Raw genomic sequence first — 14503 nt, forward strand, 5'->3', positions numbered from 1 at the left:
ATATACACACACATACATATCAACGTGGTATAACATTGTCTAGAAAAACAGTGGGTTCTCTAATCTTGACATGATCCGTAAAATCTTTGAGGGCTTATGATAGTTGAGTCCAGCTTATCTTCTCTCTCTCTCTTTTTCATTCACTCATTTTCTTTTGCCTAGGCTAGAAAAAGTCATTAAGTGGCCAGTACCACTAGCCCCTGCTCTTAAAAGTAAATAGTCCCTTGAGAGGTCTTTGATTAATGGGTAAAGTTTGTCTGTAAAAGGTTTAATGTATTTACCAGAGTCCTGGATTGTATGGAGAAATACTAAGAGGGAAGAGAAACGGTGGAAACCACCTTTTGAGCTACTACTGTTAAATATATAAATCATTGTGATATAGTAGATGACTGGGAAGAAAGAGCTTAGAACCCATATCCCTGAGATAAGATCTGAGTGCTGAGATGTTAACAAAGAGAGGGGAGAGAAATGTTTGATGGCCTGACCTATTTTCGCGCACACGGGGAACAGATGTTTCGATGGAACTTAATAGCAGCAGAAGGAATAGTATTGGAGGAAGGATTTATGGTTTGGGCAAGAAAGGAACATATACAAATTTCGTAGTCTTTTAGAGTTTCATGGATAAGCTATGTACTGTTGTATGTAGAATTGCAATCAACAATGGTTAACAATTTTTTTTTCAGATTTTTCTTGGTATATGGAAGTCATCGTGGAATTTATCAAGCCAAAAGTTGCAACGAAAAGGCAAGCCAGTGATCGAAAGAAAAGACAAGCCAGTGATATTCTTTCTCCTACAGAAGTTATTATTGAAGACCCTTTTTTCGGGAGTACTACCCGTTCTGCGCAAACAACTCAAACCACTACCTCCTCTCCCGAGTTACCAACTAGTGAAGGCATTACCTTCACTACCGAGCACACCACTCCTGTGCCAACAACTACTCATGGCACTACCACCACTCCTCAAGGCCCTACCACCACTTCTCAAGGCCCTACCACCACTCCTCAAATCCCTACCACCACTCCTCAAGGCACTACCACCATTCCTGGGTCAATAACTACTCAAGGCACTACCACCACTCCTCAAGACACAACCTCCATTCATGGGTCAACAACTACTGAAGGCACTACCTCCACTACTGAAGGCACTACCACAACTCCCGAAGTAACTACTCAAGTAATAACACCACCAGATAATCCTATCAGGGGGTCAGTGAATTTTACTAATGTCACAGATGAAGAGATTTCGTTGGCGAGGGAATTCGCAAAGGAAATGGCATTAGAGAGTGTTTTTCAACTCGTAAGCCAGGATACAGCACCTCAACAGAAGTAAGTCCGCAGTGTCTTTAGACACAACATTAATATTGTATTAAATTCTTTTTGGTCCTTGATCATTCAAAACTGAAAAAGTGATTTTTCAGTTTTGATAGTATGAAACGGACTGGTTGTTTTGAAGTGGTATGAAAGTGCATATGTTTTCACCTTCGTGTTAGACTTTGATTAAAAGTTATCAATGAAAATTGAACGTTTTCAGTGACTTAACGATTGGTTGTAAAACGATGAAGTGGACGTTTGCTTTTAATAAGCATTTGAATAAAACTCAAAATAGTAATATGTATTTGTTAGGTTATTATTACAATTATCACGTTCACGTTTGATTTCATAAGATGCCCGAAGATTGTTCGGGCCGATGGACCGTTTTCCAAGTAGATTTCAGATGACATTCTTTAGGAGACTTTTATAAATGTAATTTTCTTGAAATGATCGATAAATTATTAACGTAATCTTGCTTTGTAACTGCTGTGGACATTGACACTAGTTTCGCTTGAGGTTTGCCACTTGGTGTATCTGACAAGTTTATGGCTTAGTTCGTGACGGTCGACAATCAATAAGAACCTCACCAGAGACATCAGAATGCCATAAGCACCTCAATGGCGTGGTCAGCATGGTCTTGGCCTGCCACCTCGGTGGCTGCGAGTTCGATTCTCGGGCATTTCATTCAGTGGTGAGAGAGAGATGTGTATTTCTGGTGATAGAAGTTTACTTTGGGAAGTCACGTAAAGCCGTTGGTCCCGTTGCTGAATAACCACTGGTTCCATGCAACGTTAAAAATACCATACAAACAAACGAAAATCAGAATACCATATGGCCAGAGGGTAAACCTACACCTGATCCTACCAAGGGATGAGATTTTTCTTTACATCAGTTTCATTGAGGCTTGTTGGCTTGACGACAGACAAGGAAAGAAAAGTAAGGAGAGCATGTTATTTCAAAATCCGTGTAGTACTGTTGGAAAACTACAGAGTCACGCTATTAAATTTAACTCTTAAACGAACAACCTTCTCGACCCAGTGGCATGATCGGTATGGTCTTGGCCTGCCACCTCGGCGGACGCGAGTTGGATTCTCGGGCTTTCAGAGGAATTAGATATGTGTATTTCTGGTGATAGAAGTTTACTATCGACGTAGTTCGGAAGTCATGTAAAGCCGTGGGTCCCGTTACTGAATAATAACCACTGGCTCCATGCAACGTTATAACACTTTACAAACAAACAAACAAACCGAACAAACTTCTTTCCCTTTTTCTGACTAGTTTTTGCGATAATTTAGGCAACTAAACCTCACCTTCCTCTGTGAACTAATGGATAATGGCGAACAGAATTCGATTTCACGGAATCTCCTAGAGTGGACATTATTTGTCTTTACGGTAATATAGAAAAATATCGTTTGCATCACTCTTCCCCATCATCTCTTTCCCTCCTCCGCAGAGCGGGATTAGTAGAAGGAAAAACCCAGCTGGAGAAAAAGGACGAAATAGAAGCAGCAATGGAAGCCGCAAACATCACCTTCAGTGAGGATGACCCTTCCCTGAAGCACCAGTCCGCCTTCAGGAGAACGGACCCAATTTCTACTATGATGGCTCGTGGTGGTTTGATACAAATCGAAGCAACGAGAGTCTTCCAAGAAAGGTAAATATATTGAGCGTTTTCATATACATTTTTGACGGGAGAGATTGATCTCACCTGCTCTAATCATCCTTAAATTGACATTGACGTATTTTGATACTTTTTGAGTGATCCGTATGAGGACGTATTTTACTGTACTTCCTTTCATATTCTCTTTCTTCATCTTAATTCCACCCTCTCCTAATACTTTTGGTTTAGTAGTGCAAACTGGCGAGGTTTTCCTCCTGTACACCCTTTCAAACCTCTTACTGTCAATTTCCGTTTCAGCGCTGAGTGGCCTTAAATGTCCCAGTGCTTGGCATTATGCCTAAAACCTATAAATCAATCAATCAATCAATCTCTCCGAGACAAAGAGAATCGAGCTGATCTCACCTGCCCTAAATCATCTTTCAATTGACATTGACGTATTTTTGATAGGTTTTGAAGTGAATTCTGTATAAAAGGACGTATTTTTGATTAGTTTTTGAGTGATCCGTATAAGGACGTTATTTTGATAGGTTTGAGTGATCCGTATAAAGGATGTATTTTGAATAGTTTTTGAAGTGATCCCGTATAAAGGACGTATTTAATAGGTTTTTTGAGTAATCCGTATAAGGACGTTATTTTGATAGGTTTTGAGTGAATCCGTATTAGGACGTATTTTGATAGTTTTTGAGTGAATCTGTATAAGGACGTATTTTGGATAGTTTTTGAGTGATCTGTATAAGGACGTATTTTGAGATAGTTTTTTTTGATGATCTCTGTATAAGGACGTATTTTGATAGTTTTTGAGTGATCTGTATAAGGACATAATTTGATAGGTTTTGAGTGATCCGTATAAGGACGTATTTTGATAGTTTTGAGTGATCTATATAAGGACGTATTTTGATAGGTTTTGAGTGATCCGTATAAGGACGTATTTTGATAGTTTTTGGGTGATTTGTATAAGGACGTATTTCGATAGGTTTTGAGTGATCCGTATAAGGACGTATTTAGATAGGTTTTGAGTAATCCGTATAAAGACGTATTTTGATAGTTTTAGAGTGATCTGTATAAGGACGTATTTTGATAGTTTTTGAGTGATCTGTATAAGGACGTATTTTGATAGTTTTTGAGTGATCTGTATAAGGACCGTATTTGATAGTTTTTTGAGTGATCCGTATAAGGACGTATTTTTGATAGGTTTTTGAGGGAATCCGTATAAGGACGTATTTAAAGATAGGTTTTGAGTGATCCGTATAAAGGACGTATTTTGATAGTTTTAGAGGTGATCTGTATAAGGACGTATTTGATTTTTTTTAGTTTTTGTGATCTGTATAAGGACGTATTTTGATAGTTTTTGAGTGATCCGTATAAGGACGTATTTTGATAGGTTTTGAGGGATCCGTATAAGGACGTATTTTGATAGGTTTTGAGGGATCCGTATAAGGACGTATTTTGATAGGTTTTGAGTGATCCGTATAAGGATGTATTTAGATAGGTTTTGAGTAATCCGTATAAGGACATATTTTGATAGTTTTAGAGTGATCTGTACTAGGACGTATTTTGATAGGTTTTGAGTGATCCGTATAAGGACGTATTTTGATAGGTTTGAGTGATCCGTATAAGGACGTATTTTGAAAGTTTTTGAGTGATCCGTACAAGGACGTATTTTGATGGGTTTTGAGTGATCCGTACAAGGACGTATTTTGATAAGTTTTGAGTGATCCGTATAAGGATGTATTTTGATAGTTTTTGATTGATCTGTATAAGGATGTATTTTGATAGGTTTTAAGTGATCCGTATAAGGATGTATTTTGATAGTTTTTGAGTGATCTGTATAAGGACGTATTTTGATAGTTTTTGAGTGATCTGTATAAGGACGTATTTTGATAGTTTTTGAGTGATCTGTATGAGGATGTATTTTGATAGGTTTTGAGTGATCCGTAAAAGGACGTATTTTGATAGGTTTTGAGTGTTGATAGGTTTTGAGTGATCCGTATAAGGACATATTTTGATAGGTTTTGAGTGATCAGTATAAGGACATATTTAGACAGGTTTTGAGAAATCCGTATAAGGACGTATTTTGATAGTTTTAACAGAGTGACCCTGTAGTAAGGACGTTTGTTTTGATAGGTTTTGAGTGATCCGTCTGAGGACGTTTTTATTTTGATAGTTTTTTGAGTGATTTGTATAAGGATTTGTTTTGATTTTGAAGGTTTTGCGTGATCCGTATAATGACATATTTTGGTTGATAGTTTTTACAGTGATCTATAATAAGGAACGTATTTTCGATAGGTTTTGAGTGATCCGGTATAAGGACTATTTTGATATGGTTTTGAGTGATCCATATAAGGACTTAAGTTTTGAATAGGTTTTTTGAGTGATCCTTTACAAGGACGTATTTTATTTTGATAGGTTTTGAGTTGATCCGTTACGAGGTAACGAATTTTGTTGATAGGTTTTGAGTGATCCGTTATAAGGACGTATTTTTGGATAGTTTTTTGTTTTGAGTGAGTCTGTATCAACGATGTATTTTGATTAGTTTTTGAGTGATCCTGATAAGGGGGGGGGGGGGGGGGGGGAAAAAAAACCCCCCCCCCCGTTATTTTTTTTGATATTTTTGAGTGATCCGTACAATAGGACAGTATTTTGATAGTTTTGAGTGATCCGTATCATGGACGTCTTTTGATAGGTTTTTGAGGTGATCCATATAAGGACCCGTATTTTGGTGATAGTTTTTGAGTGATCCGTACAAGGACGTATTTTTGATAGGTTTTATTTTGAGTGGATTCCGTACGAGGACTAATTTTGATAGGTTTTGAGTGATCCTTTATAAAGGACGTAATTTTGATAGTTTTTTTGGAGTGATCTGTATAACGGATTGTATTTTGATAGGTTTTGAGTGCTCCGTATAATGGACGTATTTTGAATAGTTTTTGAGTGATCTGTATAAGGAACCGTAGTTCTGGCTAGTTTTTTGAGTTTGATCTGTAACAACGGACGTATTTTGAATAAGGTTTTGAGTGATCCATACAATGGACGGAATTTTGATAGGTTTTGTTTTGAGGTGCTCCGTATAAGGACGGGAATTTTGCTAGGTTTTGGAGTGATCCTTAATAGGACGTATTTTTGGATAGTTTTTTGTTGCGTGATCTGTGATAAGGACGTCTTTTGTGATACTTTTTGAGTGATCTGTACAAGGAACGAATTTTTTGGAGATAGGTTTTTGAGTGATCCGCGTACAAGGAACGGATTTTGGGGGGGGAAAAAAAATAGGGTTTTGAGTGATTCCGTTACCGGCATGTATTTTGATAGGTTTTGAGTGATTCCCGTAAAAAGGACATATTTTTGATAGTTTTTGGGAGTGATCTTTATAAGGATGGTATTTTTTGATAGTTTTTTGAGTGATCCATACCAAGGACCGTTATTTTGATAGGTTTTGAGTGATCCGTACAAGGACGGATTTTGAATAGGTTTTTTGGAGTGATCCGTACAGGGACGTATTTTGATAGGGTTTTGAGTGATCCGGTATAAGGACGTATTTTGATAGGCTTTTGAGTGATCCGTAATAAGGGACGTAAATTTTTGATGGGTTTTGTTGAAGTGATTCCGTACAAAGATGTATTTTGGAATATGGTTTTTGAGTGATCCGTTAGAGGGAAGGACGTATTTTGCTAGGTTTTGAGTGATCCGTCCAAATAAGGACGTATTGATATTTTGTTTTTAAGTTGTGCCGTACAAGGACGTATTTTGATAGGTTTTTGAGTGCTCCGTACAAGGAGACACGTAATTTCGATAGGTTTTTTTTTTTTGAAAAAAAAAAAAGGGTTTGGATTTTTCCTTGTTCCGTACCAAGGACTTAATTTATTTTGATAGGTTTTTGAAGTGATCGGTAACAAGGAAGGATGGATTTTGATAGTTTTTGAGTGATTTGTATAAGGAACGTATTTTGATAGGTTTTGAGTGATCCGTATGAGGTAACGTATTTTGAATAGTTTTAGAGTGATCTGTTTAACTAGGACCGTATTTTTGAAGTTTTTTTTTTTTTTTTGAGTTTTGAGGATGCCGATTATTTAGGAACGTAATTTTGATAGGTTTGAGTGATCCAGTATAAGGACGCTATTTTGATAGTTTTTTGAGTGGATCCAGTACAAGGACGCATTTTGATAGGTTTTGAGTGATCTGTTACAAGATGTATTTTGGATAGGTTTTTTTGCAAGTGATCTGTAAGACAAGGATGGTGATTTTGAATAGATTGTGAAGTGATTTGGTATAAGGACGTATTTTTGACTAGGTTTTTGGAGTGATCCGTATGACGGACGTATTTTGATAGTTTTAAGGAGTGATCTGTACTAGGACGTAATTTTGCAATTAGGTTTTCGAAGTGATGCGTATTAGGACGTATTTTGATAGGTTTGAGTGATCCGTATAAGGGACGTATTGATAGTTTTGAGTGCTCCGTACAAGGACGCATTTTGCATAGGTTTTGAGTGATCTGTACAAGGATGTATTTGATAAGTTTTGAGTGATCCGTATAAGGACGCATTTTGATAGGTTTTGAGTGATCTGTATAAGGATGTATTTTGATAGTTTTTGAGTGATCTGTATAAGGACGTATTTTGATAGTTTTTGAGTAATCTGTATAAGGACGTATTTTGATAGTTTTTGAGTGATCTGTATAAGGATGTATTTTGATAAGTTTTGAGTGATCCATAAAAGGACGTATTTTGATAGGTTTTGAGTGTTGATAGGTTTTGAGTGATCTGTTTAAGGACATATTTTGATAGGTTTTGAGTGATCCGTATAAGGACGTATTTAGACAGGTTTTGAGTAATCCGTATAAGGACGTATTTTGATAGTTTTAGAGTGACCTGTATAAGGACGTATTTTGATAGGTTTTGAGTGATCCGTATAAGGACGTATTTTGATAGTTTTTGAGTGATTTGTATAAGGATGTATTTTGATAGGTTTTGAGTGATCCGTATGAGGACGTATTTTGATAGTTTTACAGTGATCTATATAAGGACGTATTTTGATAGGTTTTGAGTGATCCGTATAAGGACGTATTTTGATAGGTTTGAGTGATCCATATAAGGACGTATTTTGATAGTTTTTGAGTGATCCGTACAAGGACGTATTTTGATAGGTTTTGAGTGATCCGTACGAGGACGTATTTTGATAGGTTTTGAGTGATCCGTATAAGGACGTATTTTGATAGTTTTTGAGTGATCTGTACAAGGACGGATTTTGATAAGTTTTGAGTGATCCGTACAAGGACGGATTTTGATAGGTTTTGAGTGATCCGTATAAGGACGGATTTTGATAGGTTTTGAGTGATCCGTATAAGGACGTATTTTGATAGTTGTTGAGTGATCTGTATAAGGACGTATTTTGATAGTTTTTGAGTGATCTGTACAAGGACGGATTTTGATAGGTTTTGAGTGATCCATACAAGGACGGATTTTGATAGATTTTGAGGGATCGTACATCGATATTTTGAGGTTTTTTTGAGTGTCCTTAGGCGGATGTATTTTGATAGGTTTTGAGTGATCCTTAAAAAGGACATATTTTGATAGTTTTTGAGTGATCTGTACAAGGCCGTATTTTGATAGGTTTTGAGTGATCTGTACAAGGACGTATTTTGATAGGTTTTGAGTGACCCGTACACGGATGTATTTTGATAGGTTTTGAATGATCCGTAAAAGGACATATTTTGATAGCTTTTGAGTGATCCGGACAAAGACGTATTTTGATAGGTTTTGAGTGATCCGTACAAGGACGTATTTTGATAGTTTTTGAGTGATCTGTATAAGGAGGTATTTTGATAGTTTTTGAGTGATCCGTACAAGGACGGATTTTGATAGGTTTTGAGTGATCCGTACAAGGACGGATTTTGATAGGTTTTGAGTGATCCGCACAAGGACGGATTTTGATAAGTTTTGATTGATCGGTACAATGACGTATTTTGATAGGTTTTGAGTGATCCGTACAAGGATGTATTTTGATAGGTTTTGAGTGATCCATATAAGGATGGATTTTGATATGTTGTGAGTGATCTGTACAAGGATGGATTTTGATAGATTGTGAGTGATCTGTACAAGGACGTATTTTGATAGGTTTTGAGTGATCCATATAAGGATGGATTTTGATAGGTTGTGGGTGTTCTGTACAAGGATGGATTTTGATAGGTTGTGAGTGATCTGTACAAGGACGTATTTTGATAGGTTGTGAGAGATCTGTACAAGGATGGATTTTGATAGGTTTTGAGTGATCCGTACAAGGACGGATTTTGATAAGTTTTGAGTGATCCGTATAAAGATGGATTTTGATAGGTTTTGAGTGATCCATATAAGGATGGATTTTGATTGGTTGTGAGTGATCCGTACAAGGACATATTTTGATAGGTTGTGAGTGATCCATACAAGGACGGATTTTGATAGGTTTTGAGTGATCCGTAGAAGGATGTATTTTGATAGGTTTTGAGTGATCCGAACAAGGACGGATTTTGATAGGTTTTGAGTGATCCATACAAGGACGGATTTTGATAGGTTTTTGAGGGGATCCATACAAGGACGAATTTTGATAGGTTTTGAGTGATCCGAACAAGGACGGATTTTGATAGGTTTTGAGTGATCCATACTAGGACGGATTTTGATAGGTTTTGAGTGATCCATACAAGGACGGATTTTGATAGGTTTTGAGTGATCCGTACAAAGACGGATTTTGATAGGTTTTGAGTGATCCGTATAAGGACTCATTTTGATAGGTTGTGAGTGATCCGTACAAGGACGGATTTTGATTTTTTTTTGAGTGATCCGTACAAGGACGGATTTTGATAGGTTTTGAGTGATCCATACAAGGACGGATTTTATAAGGTTTTGAGTGATCCGTACAAGGACGGATTTTGATAGGTTGTGAGTAATCTGTATAAGGATGTATTTTGATAGGTTTTGAGTGATCCGTACAAGGACCAAATTTGGATAGGTTTTGGTGTGGATCCATACAAGGACGGATTTTGATAGGTTTTTGAGTGATCCGTAGAAGGATGTATTTTGAATAGGTTTTTGAGTGATCCGAACAAGGACGGATTTTGATAGGTTTTGAGTGATCCATACTAGGACGGATTTTGATAGGTTTTGAGTGATCCATACAAGGACGGATTTTGATAGGTTTTGAGTGATCCGTACAAAGACGGATTTTGATAGGTTTTGAGTGATCCGTATAAGGACTCATTTTGATAGGTTGTGAGTGATCCGTACAAGGACGGATTTTGATTTTTTTTTGAGTGATCCGTACAAGGACGGATTTTGATAGGTTTTGATTGATCCATACAAGGACGGATTTTTATTAGGTTTTGTTGAGTGATTCGTAACAAGGTACGGATTTTGATAGGTTGTGAGTAATCTGTATAAGGATGTATTTTGATAGGTTTTGAGTGATCCGTACAAGGACCAATTTTGATAGGTTGTGAGTGATCCGTACAAGGATGGATTTTTTATAGGTTTTGAGTGATCCGAACAATGATGGATTTTGATATGTTTTGAGTCGTCCATACAAGGACGGATTTTGATAGGTTTTGAGTGATCTGTACAATGATGGATTTTGATAGGTTTTGAGTGATCTGTACAAGGACGGATTTTGATAGGTTTTGATTGATCCATACAAGGACGTATTTTGATAGGTTTTGAGTGATCCATATAAGGATGTATTTTGATAGGTTGTGAGTGATCTGTAGAAGGACAGATTTTGATAGGTTTTGAGTGATCTGTATAAGGATGGATTTTGATAAGGTGTTAGTGATCCGCACAAGGACGTATTTTGATAGGTTTTGAATGATCCATATACGGATGGATTTTGATAGGTTTTGAGTGATCCGTACAAGGATGTATTTTTATAGGTTTTGAGTGATCCGTACAAGGACGGATTTTGATAGGTTATGAGTGATCCGTATAAGGATGGATTTTGATAGGTTTTGAGTGATCTGTACAATGATGTATTTTGATAGGTTTTGTGCGATCCGTATAAGGATGGATTTTGCGATCCGTATATGGATGGGTTTTTTGATAGGTTGTGAGTGATCCGTACAAGGACGTATTTTGATAGGTTTTGAGTGATCCGTACAAGGACGGATTCTGATAGGTTGTGAGTGATCCGTATAAGGACGGATTTTGATAGGTTTTGAGTGATCTGTACAAAGACGGATTTTGATAGGTTTTAATTGATCCATACAAGGACGTATTTTGATAGGTTTTGAGTTATCCGTATGAGGATGGATTTTGATATTTTGAGAGTGATCCGTACAATGAGGGATTTTGATAGGTTGTGATTGATCTGTACAAGGACGTATTTTGATAGGTTTTGAGTGATCCGTATAAGGATAGATTTTGATAGGTTGTGAGTGATCCGTACAAGGACGGATTTTGATAGGTTTTGAGTGATCCATATAAGGATGGATTTTGATAGGTAGTGAGTGATCCGTACATGGACGTATTTTTATAGGTTGTGAGTGATCCGTACAAGGACGGATTTTGATAGGTTTTGAGTGATCCGTACAAGGACGGATTTTGATAAGTTTTGAGTGATCCGTATAAGGATGGATTTTGATAGGTTTTGAGTGATCCATATAAGGATGGATTTTGATTGGTTGTGAGTGATCCATACAAGGACATATTTTGATAGGTTGTGAGTGATCCATACAAGGACGGATTTGATAGGTTTTGAGTGATCCGTAGAAGGATGTATTTTGATAGGTTTTGAGTGATCTGTACATGGACGGATTTTGATAGGTTGTGAGTGATCCGTACAAGGACGGATTTTGATAGGTTTTGAGTGATCCGTACAAGGACGGATTTTGATAGGTTATGAGTGATCCGTACAAGGACGGATTTTGATAGGTTATGAGTGATCCGTATAAGGACGGATTTTGATTTTTTTTTGAGTGATCCGTACTATGACGGATTTTGATAGGTTGTGAGTGATCCGTACAAGGACGGATTTTGGTTTTTTTTGAGTGATCCGTACTAGGACGGATTTTGATAGGTTTTGAGTGATCTGTACAAGGATGTATTTTGATAGGTTTTGAGTAATGCGTGCAAGGACGTATTTTGATAGGTTTTGATTGATCCGTACAAGGACGTATTTAGATAGGTTTTGAGTGATCTGTACAAGGACGTATTTTGATAGGTTTTGAGTGATCTGTATAAGGATGGATTTTGATAGGTTTTGAGTGATCCGTACAAGTACGTAATTTGATAGGTTTTTGAGTGATCTGCATAAGGATGGATTTTGATAGGTTTTGAGTGATATGTACAAGGACGTATTTTTATATTTTGTGAGTGATCAGTACAAGGACGTATTTTGATATTTTTTTAGTGATTTGTACAAGGACGTATTTAGATAGGATTTGTGTGATCCGTACAAGAATGTCTTTTGATATTTTTTGAGTGATCCGTAGAAGGACGGATTTTGATATTTTTTGAGTGATCCGTACTAGGATGCATATTGATATTTCTTGAGTGATCCGTACAATGACGTATTTCGATGTTTTTTGAGTGATCTCTACAAGGACGTATTTTGATAGGTTTTGAGTGATCCGTACAAGGACGTATTTTGATAGGTTGTGAGTGATCTCTAGAAGGACTTATTTTGATAGGTTTTGAGTGATTTGTATAAGGATGGATTTTGATAGGTTGTGAGTGATCCGTACAAGGAGAGATTTTGATATTTTTTGAGTGATCAGTATAAGGATGGATTTTGATAGGTTTTGAGTGATTCGTACAAGGACGGATTTTGCTAGCTTTTGAGTGATTTGTATAAGGATGGATTTTGATAGGTTGTGAGTGATCCGTACAAGGACGTAATTTGATAGGTTTTGAGTGATCCGCACAAGGACAGATTTTGATAGGTTTTGAGTGATCCTTACAAGGACGGATTTTGATAGACTTTCAGTGATCCGTACGAGGACGGATTTTGATAGCTATTTGAGTGATCTGTACAAGGACGAATTTTGATAGGTTTTGAGTGATTTGTATAAGGACGGATTTTGATAGGTTTTGAGTGATCTGTACAAGGACGGATTTTGATAGGTTTTGATTGATCCATATAAGGACGTATTTTGATAGGTTTTGAGTGATCCGTCCGTATAACTATGGATTTTGATATTTTGTGAGTGAACCCTACATGGAGGGGTTTTAATAGGTTTTGAGTGATCTGTACAAGGACGTATTTTGTTCAGTTTTGAGTGATCAATACATGGACGGATCTTGGAAAGTTTTGAGTGATCCGTATAAGGATGGATTTTGATCGGTTTTGAGTGATCCATATAAGGATGGATTTTCATAGGTTGTGAGTGATCCTTACAAGGACATATTTTGATAGGTTGTGAGTGATCCGTACAGGGATGGATTTTGATAGGTTTTGATTGATCCATACAAGGACGTATTTTGAAAGGTTTTGAGTGATCAGTATAAGGATGAATTTTGATATGTTGTGAGTGATCCGTACAAGGAGGGATTTTGATAGGTTTTGAGTATTATGTATAAGAACGTATTTTGAAAGGTTTTGAGTGATCCTTATAAGGATGCATTTTGATAGGTTTTGAGTGATCCGTACAAGGACGTATTTAGATAGGTTTTGAGTGATCCGTACAAGGACGGATTTTGATAGGTTTTGAGTGATCCATACAAGTACGTATTTTGATAGGTTTTGAGTGATCTGTATAAGGATGGATTTTGATGGGTTTTGAGTGATCCGTACAAGGACGTATTTTTATATTTATGTGAGTGATCAGTACAAGGACGTATTTTGATATTTTTTGAGTGATCCGTGCAAGGACTTATTTTGATTGGTTTTGAGTTATTCATACAAGGACGTATTTTGATATTTTTTGAGTGGGGGTATCCGTAAACATGGATTTTATTTTGATAAGTTTCGTTGAGGTGATCCGTTACAAGGACGTATTTTAGCTTAGGTTTTTAAGTTGATCCGTACAAGGGACGTATTTTGATAGGTTGTGAGTGATCCGTAAAACAAGGACGTATTTTGATTAGGTTTTGAGTGATCTTTACAAGGACGTATTCTGATAGGTTTTTGAATGAATCCTGTACGAAGGATTGTAATTCGATAGGTTCGAGTGGATCAGTATAAGGGAGTTGATTTTTGTTGATAGGTTTTTGAGTGATCCGTACAAGGACGTATTTTGATAGGATTTATTGAGTGATCCGTACAGTGACGGATTTTGATATGTTTTGAGGTGATCCGTACAAGGACATATTCTGATATTTTTTGAGCGATCCTTACAAGGCCTTATATTGATTTTTTTTTCGAGTGATCCATACAAGGATGTAATTTGATATTTTTTGAGTGATCCTTACAAGGCCGTATTTTGATAGTTTTTTGAGTTAACTCTGTACAAGGACGTATCTTGATATTTTTTGAGTGATCCATACAAGGCTGTATTTTGATATTTTTTGAGTAATCCGTACAAGGACGTATTTTGATATATTTTGAGTGATCCGTACAAGGACGTATTTTGATATTTTTTGAGTGATCCTTACAAGGACGGATTTTGATAGGTTTTGA

The 14503-nt window shown here is 36.8% G+C and overlaps 1 protein-coding gene across 1 annotated transcript in view; it reads left to right on the forward strand.

Moving 5' to 3' along the window:
• The window catches only part of LOC135215460 (chorion peroxidase-like), a 43078-nt gene that overhangs the window by 4893 nt on the left and 23682 nt on the right, over nt 1-14503 (forward strand). Inside the window, 2 exon segments of the mRNA XM_064250185.1 lie at nt 684-1326; nt 2765-2965. Of these exon segments, the coding sequence (XP_064106255.1) occupies nt 684-1326; nt 2765-2965 (844 nt within the window).

This window comes from Macrobrachium nipponense, chromosome 5 (assembly GCF_015104395.2).
Source record: "Macrobrachium nipponense isolate FS-2020 chromosome 5, ASM1510439v2, whole genome shotgun sequence".
Classification (NCBI taxonomy): domain Eukaryota; kingdom Metazoa; phylum Arthropoda; class Malacostraca; order Decapoda; family Palaemonidae; genus Macrobrachium; species Macrobrachium nipponense.